Source organism: Catharus ustulatus, chromosome 2 (assembly GCF_009819885.2).
Source record: "Catharus ustulatus isolate bCatUst1 chromosome 2, bCatUst1.pri.v2, whole genome shotgun sequence".
NCBI lineage: Eukaryota > Metazoa > Chordata > Aves > Passeriformes > Turdidae > Catharus > Catharus ustulatus.
This window is the reverse complement of record NC_046222.1, coordinates 28,939,970-28,957,425: the sequence shown is the minus strand read 5'-3', so window position 1 is coordinate 28,957,425 and position 17,456 is coordinate 28,939,970. Positions and strand designations below refer to the sequence as shown.

The 17,456-nt window shown below is 43.1% G+C and overlaps 1 protein-coding gene across 1 annotated transcript in view; it reads left to right on the top strand.

The window, feature by feature from the left end:
* MAN1A2 (mannosidase alpha class 1A member 2) overlaps window positions 1-17,456 on the top strand; it is a 165,082-nt gene that overhangs the window by 116,862 nt on the left and 30,764 nt on the right. The window contains exon 9 of the mRNA XM_033051198.2: window positions 11,760-11,875. Coding sequence (XP_032907089.1) covers window positions 11,760-11,875 — 116 coding nt within the window. The remainder of the gene's footprint in view (window positions 1-11,759; window positions 11,876-17,456) is intronic.

Below are 17,456 nucleotides of genomic sequence, written 5' to 3'. Positions count from 1 at the left end.
ATTTGAAAAGGAGTGTCTATAAATAATTCCTGAAGAAAGGATTTGGATATCATATAACTTTGGGTTATGAGAATGCTTGCGTACATTGCCAGGCAAAGAAATGAATATTTCATTTTGCTGTACCACCAAGCTATAATTTTAGAGCATGATCTTGGTGGGGAGTGCATCAATATCTAGAATTTGTGATTTGTCCCACAGCAGCTTTTCCATTTGTCTTTCTCACTGTGAATTCAGTAAATTCATCTGTATTAATGAAGTCTGACCTGTTTAGGGTACTGCCTGATATTTTTGAGAGTTTGCACTGATGGCTTTGAAGACATTAACTTAAAATGTCTGGGAAGTAAAAAGTTATCCTTTGACAGATGCTCTGTGAGTTTTTAGAGTTTGATTCCTTGTGGAATTTCATTATTTCTTTGATAATTTTATGCCTAAAGCTGCATTTTTGAACCATTCCTGACCTACTAGTTTCTTATGAAAGGGAAGCCTATCTAATTCCAGCGACAAACTTGTTACAGCCTGATTAAACTTCCTTGGTTTTATTTTATTCCTTCTCTGTAACATGTTGGAGGCTGTGCACTTAAGTGTTTCTGTCGATGCCCTCTAGATGATTGGTCATTTTGAATGACACATCTGTTGTTACATCTGATACCTGTTTCTTTTTATTCTGTCTTCAATATGTGAGACTTCACATTCTGAGTTCTATGTGGAGGTGTACCTGCTGGCGGTCACGTGAGAAGCATTTTCAGTTCAGTGACATTGAGCAGAGAGGATCTGTAGTTCTGCTCAGTGAACACTGAATGTATCTTACCAATAGCTTCTTTTAATCCTGAAGTTCCCCTGGAACTGTCCTTCTTAGCAGGAAGCTAAAATATCATCTCGACTTGAAGATCTGTGTGGTCCCATATATAGTTACAGTAGTTTCACGAATACAAGCCGCACGGATTATAAGCCGCACTTCCGGTGCCTCGACAATGTTGCTGTCTTTGTCAATAGATAAGCCGCACCCCGAATATTAGCCGCACTTTCGTTCGTCGCGAGAATCCGTGCGCAGCTTTCACAAATTGGCCAATTAGTAACAGGATCGCGGCATAGTGGGCTTTACTGGCTCGGGGCGGGGCCAGGCAGGCTTGGCCCGCTCATGGTTGCCGACGGGGCCGGGTGGCCCAGCTCAGCGCCACGGCTCGGCGGGGCTGGCCGGGTGGTGCTGCCGCCACCGCCGGGCTCGCTGGCCCCCCTCTCCCGTCAGCACCGCCCCGCTGCTGCGTTCGCTCGCCCGGCTGGCAGGGCTGCCGCCGCCGGGCTCGCCGGTCACCCCGCGCCGCGTTCGCTCGCCCGGCCGGCGGGCTGCCGCCGCCGCTGCCCGGCTCGCCAGTCACCCCGCGCTGCGTTCGCTCGCCCGGCCGGCGGGCTGCCGCCGCCGCCACCAGGCTCGCCGCCCGCCCCGCACTGCATTCGCTCGCCCGGCCAGCGGGCTACCGCCGCCGCCGCCAGGCTCGCCGGCCGCCCCCTCCCGTCTGCACCGCCGCCGCGTTTCCTCGCCCTGGCCGGCACTGCAGGCCCCCACACCGCCGGGCTCCCCCACGCTGCTGGCCCCGATTCTGCTGGGCTTCCCCCGCTGCCAGGCAGCCCCACCTGTCGGCCTTCCTGCTTCTGCCATGCTCCCCTGCACTGCTAGCCCCAGTTCTCCCGGGCTCTGCCGCCCCCCTGCCCCCCCCTGCTGGCTCAGGCTCTGCCGCCCGCCCCCCACACTGCTGGCCCCGCCTCTGCCAGGCTTTCCCACCTCTGCCGGGGCCGGCCGGGCTCCAGCTTGGCTTGGGGCTGCCGCGGGCTCTCACTTCCGTGTTGGCAGCTTTTAGAATTTTGTTAATGTATTAGCCGCCCCGGAATATTGGCCGCACTTCCGGGTTTCCACCAAAATTTTGGTCAAATTGGTGCGGCTTGTATTCGTGAAATTACTGTACATATGACATATATAGTGAAGTAAGAGAGGGGTGGTGATGAATGTAGTCCACTTATGTTATGGTAGCTCAGTCTCAGTCACAGAGCATGGACTGAACAAGCCTTACAATCAGCACAATTTCCCAGCACATACAGAGTGATCAAAACTTCAGGTAACTCCGTGTGCTATTTCAGGCATCTGTCATGAGAAGAAAAATAAGAGCTACATAGACTGAAGTTTAGGAGAAAGAAACAGACAGAGTAGCCTGGATATATATGCATGTTGTAGTCCAAAAGTATGTCAAAAACAGGAAGTGTCTTTCCTTGCTTCTTGGAATCCCTTTTGACTGTCAGCTTCCATGTGAGATATACATATATACAGTAATTTCATGATTACAAGCCACACCGTTTTGACTAAAATTTTGCTTCCACCCCAGAAATGCAGCTTACACTCAGGAGCGGCTAATATGGGAATAATTTTCTGACATTTCCAACCCCAGAAGTGCAAACCGAGGTTCCAAGTCAAACACCTGCCAGTAAAACCCAGGACTGCGCGATTGTTGCAAATTGGTTACTCTGTTTCACGGCGGGTGGAGCTGGGCTCCATGCCGGCAACATAGGAGGGGGGAGGCGGGGGTGCTCCCTCCTTCAGGCAGCGCAGCCCAGGGGAGGCAGGGGCTCCCTCCTGCTGGCCCCGCGGCTCGGGGGGAGGCAGAGGGCTCCCGTCCCCGCCTGCCGCCGCTGCGGGAGCAGGGGGGCTCCTTCCCCTCCTGCTACTGCTGCCATGGGTGCCAGCAGGCTCCATCCCCACCTCCCACCACCGCCATGGGTGTTGGCGGGCTCCATACCCCTCTGCCATCGCAGCGCAGCTCCGGGCTGGGGCGAGCGAGCCCAGCAGCGGCGGCCGGCCCCGAGTGGTCCCGCCGAGCGGCAGCGCCAAGCTGGGCCCCCTGGCCCCGTTGGCAGCCCCGAGCCCTCACGGCCCAAGCCGAGCCAGTTAACCCCGCCATCCCACGATTCTGTTACTAATTGGCAACTTCGTTGCACGCGGGTCCTCGCTGCGAATGACAGAGCGACTTATAATTGGGTGCAGCTTGTGTATGGACAAAGAACGAAATGGTGCCAACACCTGGAGATGCGGCTTATAGTCAGTGCGGCTTGTAATCGTAAAATTACTGTACATATATAGGTAAATATATAATCTACCATCTCTTGATACAACTTGAAGGGTGAAGTTTTTGACAGTGGTTTTGCCAGCTGGTTTGGTACAGATGAGTGTTGGACTAGATTTAATCTAATAAAGTTTTTCCTCTCCCATGTTCTTGTTTATAATCTTTAAGAGGAGAACTGACATCTTCAAGGAAGATTAAACTGAATAAACTAAATGGTGTAAAGACCTTAAGAGTTTGTCAATCCCCTGTATATGAACTCTTACTCAAAAAGAGCTCTTTGGGTTTTGAGCACATACCTACAGCAGTATTGTTTGCAGCAGTGATGTTACCCCTTTTAGCTGCTTTTCACAGCCACTTTGTAAAGTAAAAAAAAAAGTCATCAGAGGCAAACATGCCCATGACTTCCCATCAATCCACTGCCAATCTCAGCAGTTTGGCTGCCCACACAGTTGGAATTTACAGAGGCTCCAAACTTGGCTGAGAGGCAGGTGTGCTTTGTTTGGGTGGTTCTCTGGGTGAGTGTAATAACCTTGAAAAGACAACTTCAGGTGATAGAAGACAGTAAACACACCGACATAAGGATTTAATGTGTTTCTAATTTTAGCATGTGGACTTAATGTATTTAGTTGATTGGTGTTTAATTCCTGAACATGTCTTCTGAGAGATGACCTAAATCTTTCCAGAATTATAAATAATAGCTGGAATGTTTTGATGTTTCTGGACAGTTTGAATGCAAAAAAAAAAAATTTAAAAAAACAAATTAAAAAAAAACCCCAAAAAAATCCCCACCAGAAAAAAAGCTGTGAATTCCTGAGAGTGAAAGTCTGGTGTAAGATACCAAATTAGGATATTCCTTTGACATTACAGAATCATAAATTACATTCAGTCTGAATAAGTGTTTTGATTCTAAGAACATTAATTACCTAAATACATGTATTACTTGGCTAATTATACTTGCTGGTCTGTTTCAAAGTATTTCTATTGTCTTTGGACACACTTGAATTGAGCAAGTTTAACTATTTTTAGTTTGATACAGTTATAGGAAGTAATTTTGCTTAATTTTATTATATAAGAAAGTGGTACCACTTATAATTAAGATTGATTATTACTTTCCATCAAGTGATTATGTTTTCAGTTTCTTGTAGCTGCCAGACTTTAGTTCTTCCAACTGCAATATTGTTTCTGCCTCAAGCTGTTCTGTTGAGGTTTCTTTAAACAACTTTGACAAAAATGCTTTAGCTATCTCTAAATGAAACTAGAAATGAAATGTGATTCTACTCAGATTAAAGTTTGTTTTTTCAAAGAGTACAGTTAAAGAACTTAAGAACCATCCATATTTTTCTAAGCTTTGTTAAAATATTCACATCTGTAATATTCACATTAATAGTTTCTTCATCTGGAGTATTTAGAGTTCAGCTGCTCCATCTCCAGAACTGTGTGTGATGAGCAGGCATCCCCAAGTTGGGAGGAGCTGAGAGAGGTTGCTGGATTCTGTTGTGGCACCAGAAAGTAGAATGGGAAGTGGTGTCTGTTCAGCTACCTCCCAGCTGATAAGTGCTTGATTTTTTTAATTCAAATGTGGCTCTGTTATATGAGAGCCTGCATGTTTTCAGAAAAATTCTGGTGCTGGTAATGTGTTTCTTAGTGATACATAGTTTATATTTGACTAAAAATTGCACCTGCACCTCCTTTTATCAGGGCTGCCTCTGTTGCAGTTAATTTGAAAGTGTTTGCACTTTTAAGCCAACCACTATGGCTTTTGATATCCTTAGGTTGAATTTATGCTGTGAGTTGCAGCAGCTGCAATTTCCAGGGCCTCAGCTTTCTGGATTAAAGGATTAGAAGGGGAGTGTGCACCTATTTAGAGCAGCTGAGGAGCAGTAAGTCCAACTACATGAAGTAAAGATTGAACTGAAATTTAATCAGAGCCAGCCTGAAGACAAACAGAAAAACAATTCTTTGAAAGTTTCCTGCACTGAGAAAGAGGGCTCCTGCAATGTAAGGCAAGTCGACCAGCAGGCCAGAACAATTAATGGTGATGGAGTATGTGGGTTTCTTAATGAAAGTCGGTATTAACTTAATCGCTTTGCAACCGCCTCCTGGTCACTTAACTGAAACACTAATCTTAAAGAAATTAGGATTTTAGTTAAAAGTTAAAAGTTAAACTGAGCTTGAGGTAATTACCTGAAACTTAAATAATTGATTGCCTGTCAATTTATGTTTTCTTAGCTGTGCTTGCAGTGGGAAAGGATGAAACTAGTAGTTAGGTCCAAAGAACACGAACAATTGCAACCAGAAACTCATTCTTTGAAAAACTGGAGTTGCCCCAAAAGCCATTTGTATTGTCATTAATAGAAAAGGTCAGGGCGAGGAAGACTCGCCTTACTCCTTTTAAGATCCCTCCCCACAAAAACGACCCCAGACTTAATTCAAGAAGCCAACCACGCATGCTTAATAGCTATTCAAGCTAATTACCATAGGAAGCAGGGGATGGGAGGGGCTGGTATTATGAATATGTATTTGTTTAAACCTTTTGTCAATAAATAGACTCTGTGGCCACCTGTAATTTTGCAGTGTGTATTAGGGGGCTACTCCACGCTGCTGCCGAGTGCTGAATAAACATACCCTTTCTAACTTTAAATTGTTAGAGAGTCTTTTGTCCGTCACAGTTGAGTATCGGTATTAGACTAATACTCATATTTTGGTAAATCATAACTTTTCCACTCTTTAACTCCTTGGATATATTACAATAGCACTTTGTCAGTTTGTGATCCTTGAGGAAGATCAGCCTCCCTTTTTATTGCTTCCTTTCTTTTGTTGCAAAGTGGTTTGTTTATCTTGGCATTTCCAGTCTACTGAGTATAGCACAGGTTTTAGTGAGTTTTGCTTTATTTTAAAGTCAAAAGTAACAGTTACAGTTCTAAGGTTTGAGTTTACAAAAAACCAAATTAGTAATGTTTTGCTTGATTGTTTTCTCTCTGTCTCTTACAATGTTGAATCGGTGTTGTAGTTACAATTTGTGAATTAAAAATACTGTGGGCATAAGTTGATCCTCAAGCACCTGCTTGTGCTTCTGCACTGCTCCAATGTTATCTTACCATCTTGCTTTCCAGCAGGGCAGCCTGTGCACGCTAAACCTATCTCTGCTCAGTATAGTATTTCATCTTTTTTATTCCGTGTGCAGTAAGCGATGCAGAAACTTTCTGCCGAGGGTAGATGTGCCCTGGGGTCAGGGAGAGGCAGTGGCTCACTCCTGGTCTGCTCCCAGCTAGCAGGAAGCCTCACCCTCAGGTGTTGGGATTACAGCATCAGTTCTGGCATGAGTGCTGCCTGTAATACAATGCCTGGCTTCTTTCTTTATTCTTGCTCTTTGCCAAGAAATTACAATTGAACAATTAAGGCATAAAGCAGAGAGGGTTTAACAAATCATGAACTGTTTTAAATTTGCCTCATTAAGCTGCTGTTAACTACTTAAAGCCATCTGCTTAAAAATAATTTGCACATCTTAAGTTTGCTCTAGAGAGAAGGTAGACCTTCATTAGAATAGGCATCATTATTAGTGTTATCTTTAGGGAACTGTCAGTTGTTGTGGAAATATGCTATTGCTCACTGAACCAAACTTTCCCTGTAAACGAAAGGAAGTGGCACATGTTGGTAACTTGCAGTCTGTGGGCATAACTGTATGCTTGAGAGCCATTGCCATTCATGTGGAAATTGGCTTGCTGTGGGGGAAGTTATTTACTGATATTAGGTAGGTCTGGGTATGACAAATGAGAATGAGCTGTGTCAGTGCACAGTATCCCTGTTACCTACAGCCATCCCCAAAAAGTAGTCCTGAAGAACAGCCAGATCCATCTCAGTGTGTCACCTGTCATTGAGGAGGGGGAACCTTGTTGCCTATACCTTGAAGATCTGTTTGTGGAAAAAAAAGTTTTTCTCCCCAGATTTGTAAGGAAACTATTTCACTTACAGAGAACAAATCACCAGAGCTCTGCAGACCCTCCCTCCTCTCTGGGGCTGAGATCCAGCAGCATTTCAGTGAGACTGTGTGCGCCTTCTCTGATCTCCTGCCTGATGCTGTAGTTTAGTGCTGTCTGCTTCACATGTGGGGAGACTGTGCCAGCAGTGAGCTCATTGCTGATACCAATAAGATCATTCAGAGTGAAACTGTCTTTAGAAATATTAGATAATGATGATGTGAGGTTTTAAAAGAAGGTCCCCTCTCTGTGGGAAAAAGGCAGATCTGGTTTTTGGGATATTAGCTGAGATGCAGTTTGTTACTAATTATAGATCTTTTATTAGTACATTAAAAACTCATTAAAGTATTGCTCTGAGATTAATTGATTTTGCTCATTGAGGTTTTTTGTTTACAGTTGAGTGCTGTTTATTAAGAAGAAAAATGCCAATATTTAAGAGGACGTAAATCCTTTGTAGTTGCTGAGCCAAAATGTTGCTATGAACTTGAAAGGTCATTGTTTTTCTATTAAGGTTTTATTTGTCTCTTTTTGGAAAGAAGAATCCTTACAAACAGACTTACTGCACAGATTTGCACACAATATACTTTCAAGTGTGACAAACCAGAAGAAATATAGGGTTTGTTGTAATTGCTTTTGGTTGCAAAAGTTGAAGGTATTCTTTCCGGCTGCTGTATCTTTCAGTCTGAAAAGAATTCCAAAGCAGTTCTTGACTGGAATCCTTTTATTTTTGCCCAGTCATCTGGGCCTACATATAAAAAAATGTGGAATGAAGAAATTACCCAAATTTGTCTTAATTTGGAGGAATGAATGTTCTAAAAATACATACATTGAACAGAACATGTGGCTTCAGCCACATTTAATGTGCTATCATACTTCGGTTCTTTCTGCTATATTTGTCTTAATCTGGAATTAATTCTGCTCAGGATTTCACTGTAAAACAACTCTTGAAAATAAAAACCTTTCCATGACAAAGAGCTAATTAAATTATTCTTGTAGATCAAATATGTGAAATAATGAATCCATTTTAAAAATTTTGAAATGCTTGTGCTTAATACTTATCTTCTCAGTTGTTTACTGAGGAGTACCCAGTGTCAAGATGCTATTGCAAACTCAGTTATTCAAGTCGCAAGTTATTCCTTTTTAGACTCTGGATTGACATGAAAGGTTAGGGCCAGTGTGAAAACATCAGTAAATTTTATGTGAAAAACATTTTTCTGAGCAAAACATTCTGAGTTGATCTGACTTAAATCTTTGAATGCATCTGAGCTATAGTTCAAATAGCAGGAGAAAGTGATAACCACTGTGGACCATCGGATAAGTTTGGATAGGGAACTTTGTTTTTAGGAGAGAATGGTATGTGATGACCCAAATCTACAGTTTTCACCAGTTATGTATTTCCAAGGAATCTTGGAAAATACTTCTTTAGCATTTCCACTCTAGATGAGAGCAAATTGTTAAAGACCCACAATCTGTCACAAACTATGTTTTAAGTAATTTCTACCTATAGTTCTTAGAAAATGCAGCAACACCTTCAGACACTAGCAGAAAACCTGAAGAAGGCCTTGCCAGGCTGCAGTTAATGCAGCTGCAGAAGTTGGAAAACTTCAGCTGCTGGGTTTCTGGCCTCCTTTTCACTTCCATCTGCTTTCGGCTATTTTTGTGGGTGGGGAGAGAACAGGGACATAAAGACAGCTGCATCTTAATGCAGTCAACTCCCCTGAAATACCGTCATATGTTCCCACCAGAAATATTTCATATGTCCCTCTCCTACTGCTGAAGAGAAGGACCAAGATCCATTTACCTTTTTTGACAGGTCTTCTCTCTGGTCCAGCTGTGAAAATTATCAGCTAGGGAGTAGAGTAGCCCACTGCTGAATGAGAGAGGAGCATTGAAAATCCTGGGCTGGTCAGAGCTGGAGTGAGGTATGCATAAAAGGAGCAAGGAAATGCTACTGAAAGTTGCAAGACCCTTGAAAGGCCTTAGTTTCTTACCATGTGCTTCTCTACTTGCTGAATGGGAGGAGGATCTGAATCTGAGAAGCTTGAGCAGCCCTATTCTCTGCACAAAGAAGATGAACAAAAGGCTGTCTTGGGGATGGCTCTGAGTCCTGTATCCCTCAACACTTCTGGTGCCTGTGTTCCCTATGCTCTTGTCTAAGATGAGAAGTCATGTGAAAGAGAAGAACACAAATGACTGCCTAGAGAAGTAGACATGAAATGGGACATGTTGCTGATAATTGACTTTTGAAACACATCTGGAATGTGGATTTCTCTGTTTAGGAAATAAACATTTTCCCACTCTCTTCCTGCTCTTTCCTCTCCCAAACCCAGCTGGAGCTACTACAAGAATGCTGCTGAGGGTTCAATAGCCTGTCCTTGTTGGGACCTGAGTGCATCTGTCAAGGACATCTGGCTGTAGATCATGCCTGACTCAAGTGATAGAGCTCAGCTGGGAACGAGGCAGCAGCTTAACAGAAGTAGTTTTGAGCTGTCTCTTGTGAAGTCAGTCCCTGAGCAATGCTGTCATGAGTTGTAGCTTTGAAATCCTGAGTAGTTTCTGGTTTGTTTTCTTTTTTCCTGGAAACCACAGACCCTTGTTTCTTGTGCCTACTTAAGCATGCAATTGTAAATTAAAGGAGTAATTTCTAGCCCTTGCATTTGTGTGAGAAAGTGACTCATGACCTGAATGTCCTCTTACAGCTCAAAGTGAGAAAGCTTATGAAAACTTATAATCATTGAGTAACTGGGTGTCAAAAGGCAGTCAAGGAGATTGTGAGGTATAAGAGAAGGGCATGAAGTAATTTGCTTCAAATTCACAACTTGAAACTACAGTAATTTCATGACTATAAGGCGCACCCTTTTAACTAAAAATTAGGCTTGAACCCGGAAGTGCACCTTATAGTCCAGTGCGCCTAATATATGGGCAAAGTTCGGAAATTTGCCAACCCGCAAGTGTGACCCACAAGCCACGGGGGGAGCCAGCAGGACGACGGCTGCCGAGTAGAGGCGGGGCCGCAACTGCCGCGTGCAGGGGGGCCCGCGGTGCCATGGCTGCCGGGTGCAGGCGAGCCCGGGGTCCCACAGCACCACTTCTGCTGGGTGCAGGGGGGCCCGTGGAACTGTGACTGCTGGGTGCAGGGGGGCCCGTAGTGCCGCAGCTGCTGGGTAGAGGTGGGGCCTCGACCAGCAACTGCATGGGGGAGCCGGCGGCAGATCCTCATTGGAAAAAAAAAAAAAAGTGCACCTTATAATCTGGTGCACCTTATAGTCGTGAAATTACTGTAAGTGGGAAAGCTACAGGCTCTCTACTTGCTCCTTCCTTTGTTTAGGAATCCATTTTTAAGTAGCAGAGGAGCCAAGAGACAGCTAGAAGAGTTAGGATAGCAGCATCTACCAGCTCTAACCTCCTACTCACATCTTCAGAGACAAGCAGACATGCTGTGGTAGAGTGGTACTTGGAGGAAAAAAGAACAGAAGGAGAGTTCAACCTCTCTTTTGCACCTTTATCCCAGAAAAACTGTGAATAATACCATTTTTTTGAGGTATTTTGTAAAAGGAATGTCAAATCTTTTCTTCACCCAGTAAAAGGGTGCTTGCATGACTCAACCATCCATGCTTAGGGCAGTTGGTGTTAAACATTTCCCTCACCTAGCTTCGGGAGTCTAAGATTGTTCTGGTGCTACTGTTTTGAGGGCTGTAACATTAGGAAAGAGAAGGTTATGTGTATTCTGGTTGGAGTCACTTACTAAATCTCACAGAGTGCTGCTTTCTGAATGAAGGGTGTGCTGAGTGAGTGCTTACCCTGGTTGGAACAGGAGCTCCAAGGCTTCCAGACTGTCAGTAGGCTTTTTGTGGGAAGTTTGATAGTTCAGCCAACAAGAAACATAGATAGTTCTCAAGTGGTCTGTCAGCACAGAATAGCAGTGACACTATTTGTGAAAGGCTACCTCTACAAGGGGGAAAAAAAGTCAAAAAGGGGAAAAAAATAAATCTGTGTGTTAGGAGGTTCAGTTTATGTGCTAGTGGATTCAAGTAGTGAAGCAGCCTTATCCTGTGGCACATGGCGCAGCTCTGCATAGCTGTTCAGGCACAGTGGAACGGAACAGGGCTTGTGTTGTACGCTGCAAAGGCAGCTTGCTTCCCTTTTGACTAAAATAATTTAAATAAGAACATTTAGTTTGAGGGATTTGTTAGTCTGTCAAGTGTCTGCACTGTTAGAAATAAAAATCTGCTGGAAAGATTGGATTCTATGTAGTTCATGGATGGCAGTTTGTAGCCAGACACGTGGCCTGATTACATCCTGGATATAGTGGTCTTAGGAGGTTTTTTACATGCTTTTTTCACATATACCTTAAAAAACCAAAAACTAAAACCCCTAAACAGATAGGTTCTTTGGAATGAAGTAAAAACAGAGGTTAAAGTACATTTTTATATGAGGGATAGCTTGTGCAGAGTGACAAATAGGGTACACATACAGAAGGTTCTATGCCTGTGATGTAAGTTTGGAGGGGAAAGAGTGCAGTGCAGCTTTGTCCTGCTAAACAGGCTAAAAATGTTTGTAATTCTACAGCAGTAGGCCTTAAAAATGTAAGTTATGTTTTGAATAAATTTAAGGTGATATTATGTAACAACTTCAACCTTTTTTTGTTTTCTTCTCTCTTTCCCTTCTACAGATCACACATCCGTGGGCGGGCTGGGAGACAGTTTTTATGAATATTTATTGAAAGCCTGGCTAATGTCAGATAAGATGGACATGGAGGCAAGGAAAATGTACGACGATGCAATTGAGGTGATTATAATTCATTGAGTTTTCCAATGCAGTGGAACCATCTTTAATGATTTTAAGAAAATTAAATTAAAAAACCAAAACAAACAAACAAAAAAACCCAAACCCAAAACCTAGGCAGAAAAACCACCACCAACCACAGGACTTCTTTTGATTATGTAAGTTATAAGAAATCAAGTGATGAATAATACTAGCTTTGACTCTGAGTAGTTTAGAAAGTATTATTGTGGAATACATGTGATGCAGATTATTGTGCTAAAAATAATCAACTTGTCCCAAATGGTATAATGTAAAAACCTAAGTTCTAATTTAGTAGAAGGAGAGCTAGAACCTTGAGATGTGTGCAGAACAACCAAGTCACTTTTTCCAGTGTTGAGAATTCATCATTCTAGGACCTGTAGTCCCAAATTGTTTTATTCTTTGCATTATTTTCCAAGGCATTTGCATGTTATATTCCATATTTACCTTGTAAAATGTAATTCGTATGCATTCATGTTTTTGTGGTTCTTTTTTGCTATGGTCTTGCTCCCTGTCACAGACCAGTACTGGGGGCAGTACTACAGGATGGTTCAGTGGGATTTGGGGTGAGGGCTTTTGTGTGGTGGCTCTGAGCTTTTTGCTGCCCAGATCTTCCTTTTCCAGTTTCCCCATCCTCTCTCACCAGCCTCTCATAGTGGTGCCCGCTGTGCCACCATTCTTCTGCTACAGTGTAGACATACAGAGAGTAACTGAGCTGGTTTGAGTCATGTGAGCTGTGGTACCAGCAGCAGCATGGACTTTATAGTCTTGTCCCAGTACTGGTGTGTGGTTGGTGCCTGATGTGTTCCAGGCTCTGTGCGTGACCTGTTGCTTTCAACTGAGTTTTAAAAGCTTGGTTTTACTGTGGTTGGTCTTCTAAAGCGAAACACCTGTTCTTGGAATTCTCAAAATTCACACTTTAGAAGATATATAGTGAAAGTTCTAGTACAAAATTGCTTTGAAGCTGTAATATGTCTTATTCCTGACCTGAATTTGATTACATTTGACTTCCAGCTGTTTTGACTTTTTCCTTCTCTACATTGTTTTAAAGGGTTATCTGCACCATATAGATGGTTATTATCAAATGTACAATAGACATTCTCTCCTGAATGAAAAATGCATTATTTTTTTTGGTCTTGCAATATAAGACAGATTTTGAATTATTTCTTAAGCTTTTTTTAATGTATTTTCCAATGTCTTCAGTATGGAGACAGCAATGTAATGGTTCTTCTAATGTGATTTTTCTAACTGATTCCTTCTTGGTTTTATCCTTTTCATCCAGCCAGGAGCTCTGTTTGCACTCTTAACCTTTGCCTCAAACCATCATCCACTTTCCAGTTGCTTTATTCTGAAGCTGGTCATAATCTTTTTGATTTACTGCTTTCCTACCACTGTGATTTGCGTTCCCGATTCCTCAGCGTTTGACCTTATACTTATCTCTATTGCAACGCATTGTTCAGACAAAACTTGTTTTGTCACCGGCTCTCAGTGATTTTACAGAACTGACTTTATCATTATCTATAGTTCCATCAGTTTTTGTGTCATCTGCAATTTTTTTCTGGCATTTTTCTTGGAGATCATTGTTTGGAATACTGCCCAGTGTTGAATAAAGTATGCAGAATCTTCATTGGATAAGTTGTTTTTTTTTTTTTTTCACTTTTTTACTTTCTAGCAAACCAGCTTTTAATCCACTTCATATGTGCTGCCCTGAATTTGTTTAGGACTAATATTTTGTGAAATGACAAGAAATTTTTGAAATCCCTTGGATTCCTAGTATCAGCTCACACATATCAATCAATGATTTATTTTTGAAACCACATCATTCATTTTATATCATTGTTTTAGTTACTTTTTAAACTATCAGTAAAGCATTGGCTGTTTCCCAGTCCTTTTGAACTTCCGTAGTTTTCCAGGGTTTGTTAAATTCTACATTACTAGTTCAAAACATTAATAGGTAAAAATACAGTTTATGGGGTCCTGGGGTTTAAAGATGTTTAGCAGTTGATATCTAACTTCCATTGTGGTCACTGCTGAAATCTTTTACTCTGATTCCTTAAACTGTGAACGCTTCAAAATTCTCCTATTCATCCTCTTCACTGTAAACCATCTCACAAACATTTTGTATGGGCACATCTCTGAATGGAGACAGGGCAAGGCAAATTTGGGACCAGGTGAAAACACTCTGTGTGTAGGAGGGAGGAAAAGCCAAGCTGCTGCTGCTTCATGTATGATACGTCCTGCAGTCCAAGCATCAGAGGGTTTCTTTAGTTTTTTCTCAGCTAAACCCACCCTGTACATTTGAGTCTGCATGAACTGTACTGATTTATTTGCTGTGTAACATACTCTGTTTCAGTGTTTGTGTCTCTCCGAGGTCGTATTTGACATTAAAAGACATTGGCAAAGAGTCATTAAACAGGATTTACTTTGCATAACTGAAATTAAAATTTTTATTTAAAATTTTTTAAGAGACCATTCCCTTAACATTCTTTTGTTCTTGCCTATAATATAGGTCTTCCTCAGTAGCTAACACTTCTTATTCTTTGTTGTTCAAAATGTGGAGCAGAAGCTCTATGCATCATTTGTGCAAGCAGAAGGGGAAATGTGTAGCATGCATTCCTCCCACTCACAGCACAGAGCTGGAAGGGTTCTCAACACTCACCAGTCTAAAAGAATGTCTCTGTCCAGCTACACTTCACTCCCTTATCTTATTACAGCAGGGTGAGTGGAAGATGGACAACAGAACCTCACTCATAAGTCTTTCAGTAGACAGTGATATCTCATTCATTGGTGCTATCACGGGGAAGAAAAATGCAGCATCTGTTCTTCAGATGTCACGGTTTCTGAACCATGGCATATGAAGTCTTATCCAGGTCACCACATACTTCCTAACAAGAATACAAACAAGTCGTACATCCATAACACCTCTGTATATAACATGGGTGCAGTCTTCCACTGTAAAGGGCACTTCGTTGCCATGTATGGAAGTTAACAACTATGATGAAACCTGAAATTGTGAAACCTGTTGGGAATTTTTTGTGGTGATAAAAATTGAGGATGGATCTCTTAGCTTTGCTTTCAACATCATCACGTGGGCCTTTCAACTAGTCTGATTTAGAGTGTCTTTTTTTTTCGTCTCACACCAGCTGGAGGATAGGTAACCTTTCTTTTGTTCTGCTGCTTTGACTAGTCTAATCTGTTAGGCTCATAAATTTGATCCTCGATCTTTCTTACTGCACAGCATTAGGTAGCTAAAAGGATTCAGCAGTGTGCTTGACTGTCACAACATAGGAAGTACTGCTGCAAGACAGCTCAGAAAATGCTATTTTTTGTAGTCATAAAAAGCACATGAACTTCAGAGGACATGCAAGGTTTTGCATGTTCAAGAGTCACGCCATGTGCCTGAGAGTGTTGTCAAAACACATCCTGAATTCTGTCAGGCTTGGTGCTGTGACCACTGCCCTGGAGAGCATGTTCCAGTGCCCAGCCCTCTACTGGGTGAAGAACGTTTTCCTCCCCTGACTCAGCTTCAGGCCATTCCCTTGGGTCAGTGAAGAGATCTGTACCCTCTGCTGCCCCTTGTAAGGATGTTGAAGACTGCAATGAGGTCTTCCCTCAGTCTCTTCTCTGGGCAGAACAAACCAAGTGACCTCAACCATCCCTATTTTTCAGGCATTTCACAGACTAAAGAAACTCCTTCAATTAGTTAAACTCTTAGTCAATGTGAACTAAATCGTCTCTTGGGAAGTTTGGGTATACATGTCCACCCTGCTACATGTATATTCCTTGAAGTCCAGCTGGATGTCATTGCCCTCCTGTAGGAGTGCTCTGTGGCCTCAACTATCCAGCCCAGGAGAGAAATGCCACATCTGTCCCAACCTGCACAAACTTTTCTTCTCTACTGGGCAGTGCTCCCAACAATGCCCAGCTGTCCCATGTTAATTACTGTAAATACTAATTGTCATTTTTATGCTGTTGGCAGGCAGTGGATTGTTGAATGATGAAGTATTTTGAGAGAGTTGCATTTATGTTCTTGAGATGCTTCCTTTGTGACTCTCAGGATCTAACCTAGTTATTTAGTTGCTGATACAACTTAATTTTCAGACTTTAAAAATTACCCCTTCTACCAGGCAGTTATTTTTACGTTCAGAAGATGTTTTTTCTGCTCAGAAGAGAAACATGTTGCACCTAGAACATGCTCTTCAGACAAACCATGAAAGCAAGTCAGGAGTAGCTCATGGAGAGGTATATAAATTTGACCTTTGTTGGTACTAATGTCAGCAGTTTTGTCCCACTGGAAATGCTTCTGCAACCATTTACAGTAATTTCACGACCATAAGGCGCACCGGACTATAAGGCGCACCCCCCGGGAGTCGGCAAAATTCACAACTTTGTAGATCATATAAGGCCCACCAGACTGTAGGGTGCACTTTTTTTTTGCAGCGAGGCTCCGCCCCCAACTCCTCCCACACGGTTGCTGGCTGAGGTCCCGCCTCAACCTGGCAGCCATTGGCCCCCGGGCCCTCCCAGACCCGGGAGGGGTGGTACCGCGGGCCCCCGGGCTTGCCTCCACCTGGCAGGGGCGGTGCCGCGGGCCCCTGGGCCGGCCTCCACCTGGCAGCCGTGGGCCCCCGAGCCCACCTGGACCCAGGAGGGGTGGTGCCACAGGCCCCTGGGCCCGCCTCCACCCGGCTGCCGTGGCACTGCCGGCTTCCCCCACGGCTCATGGTGGGTGGCACTTCCAGGGTGGCAAATGTTGCAACTTTGTACATCATATAAGGCGCACTGGACTATAAGGCACACTTCCGGGTTCGGGGGAAAATTTTAGTCAAAAGGGTGTGCACCTTATAGTTGTGAAATTACTGTACTCCTCAACAGTTATGAAATTATGGGAGATACAATTTGAAAGGAAATGTCACTTAACATTTGGAAAAAATGCTTTCCTCTAGGAAATAAATAGTCCATATGCTTTAGTGCCTTCCTGCTCTTCATAGTTAAAGTGATTTTCTTTCAAAGAGACTCAACTTTTATGTACCGTATGGTTGAAAAACATCCATTTTTTCACAGTCTAGAATAATGGAATCAACGAGTTAATACTCCAGATCTTAATATCATTTCCAGTAGCAGTTTTCAGCTGATCCAGTATTTCCTGTACCAGTACTTTCAGACAAATGAAGCTTGTGCGGTTTAGCACATCAGGCTCCTTAGCAGCAGAAAGCAATTGCCAACACCAATTTGCATGATGGTTAGCCAGCCTGGCAGCTGTCAGAGACTTACTGGTTTCTGCTCGGTCAGTTATTTCTGCCTTCTTCTCTCTGGATCCTGCCATCAGCACAAACCTCAGATCTGTCAGTGGTATTAGTGAAGGAATTAACCCAACAGGAGTGCAGACTAGCATTTCTCTCTCATTACTTTCTGGCTGTGCAGTGCTAGACAGTAGGTTGACAGGAATTGTGATCCTCTCTGAAGGAAGCTTAAGCAAATGTTTATCCAGTTTGCAAACTTTTATCTAGTTTGCAAACTTTGGGAAGCTAGGTCAGCTATTCTTCTAAGAGAAGGATACCATTTA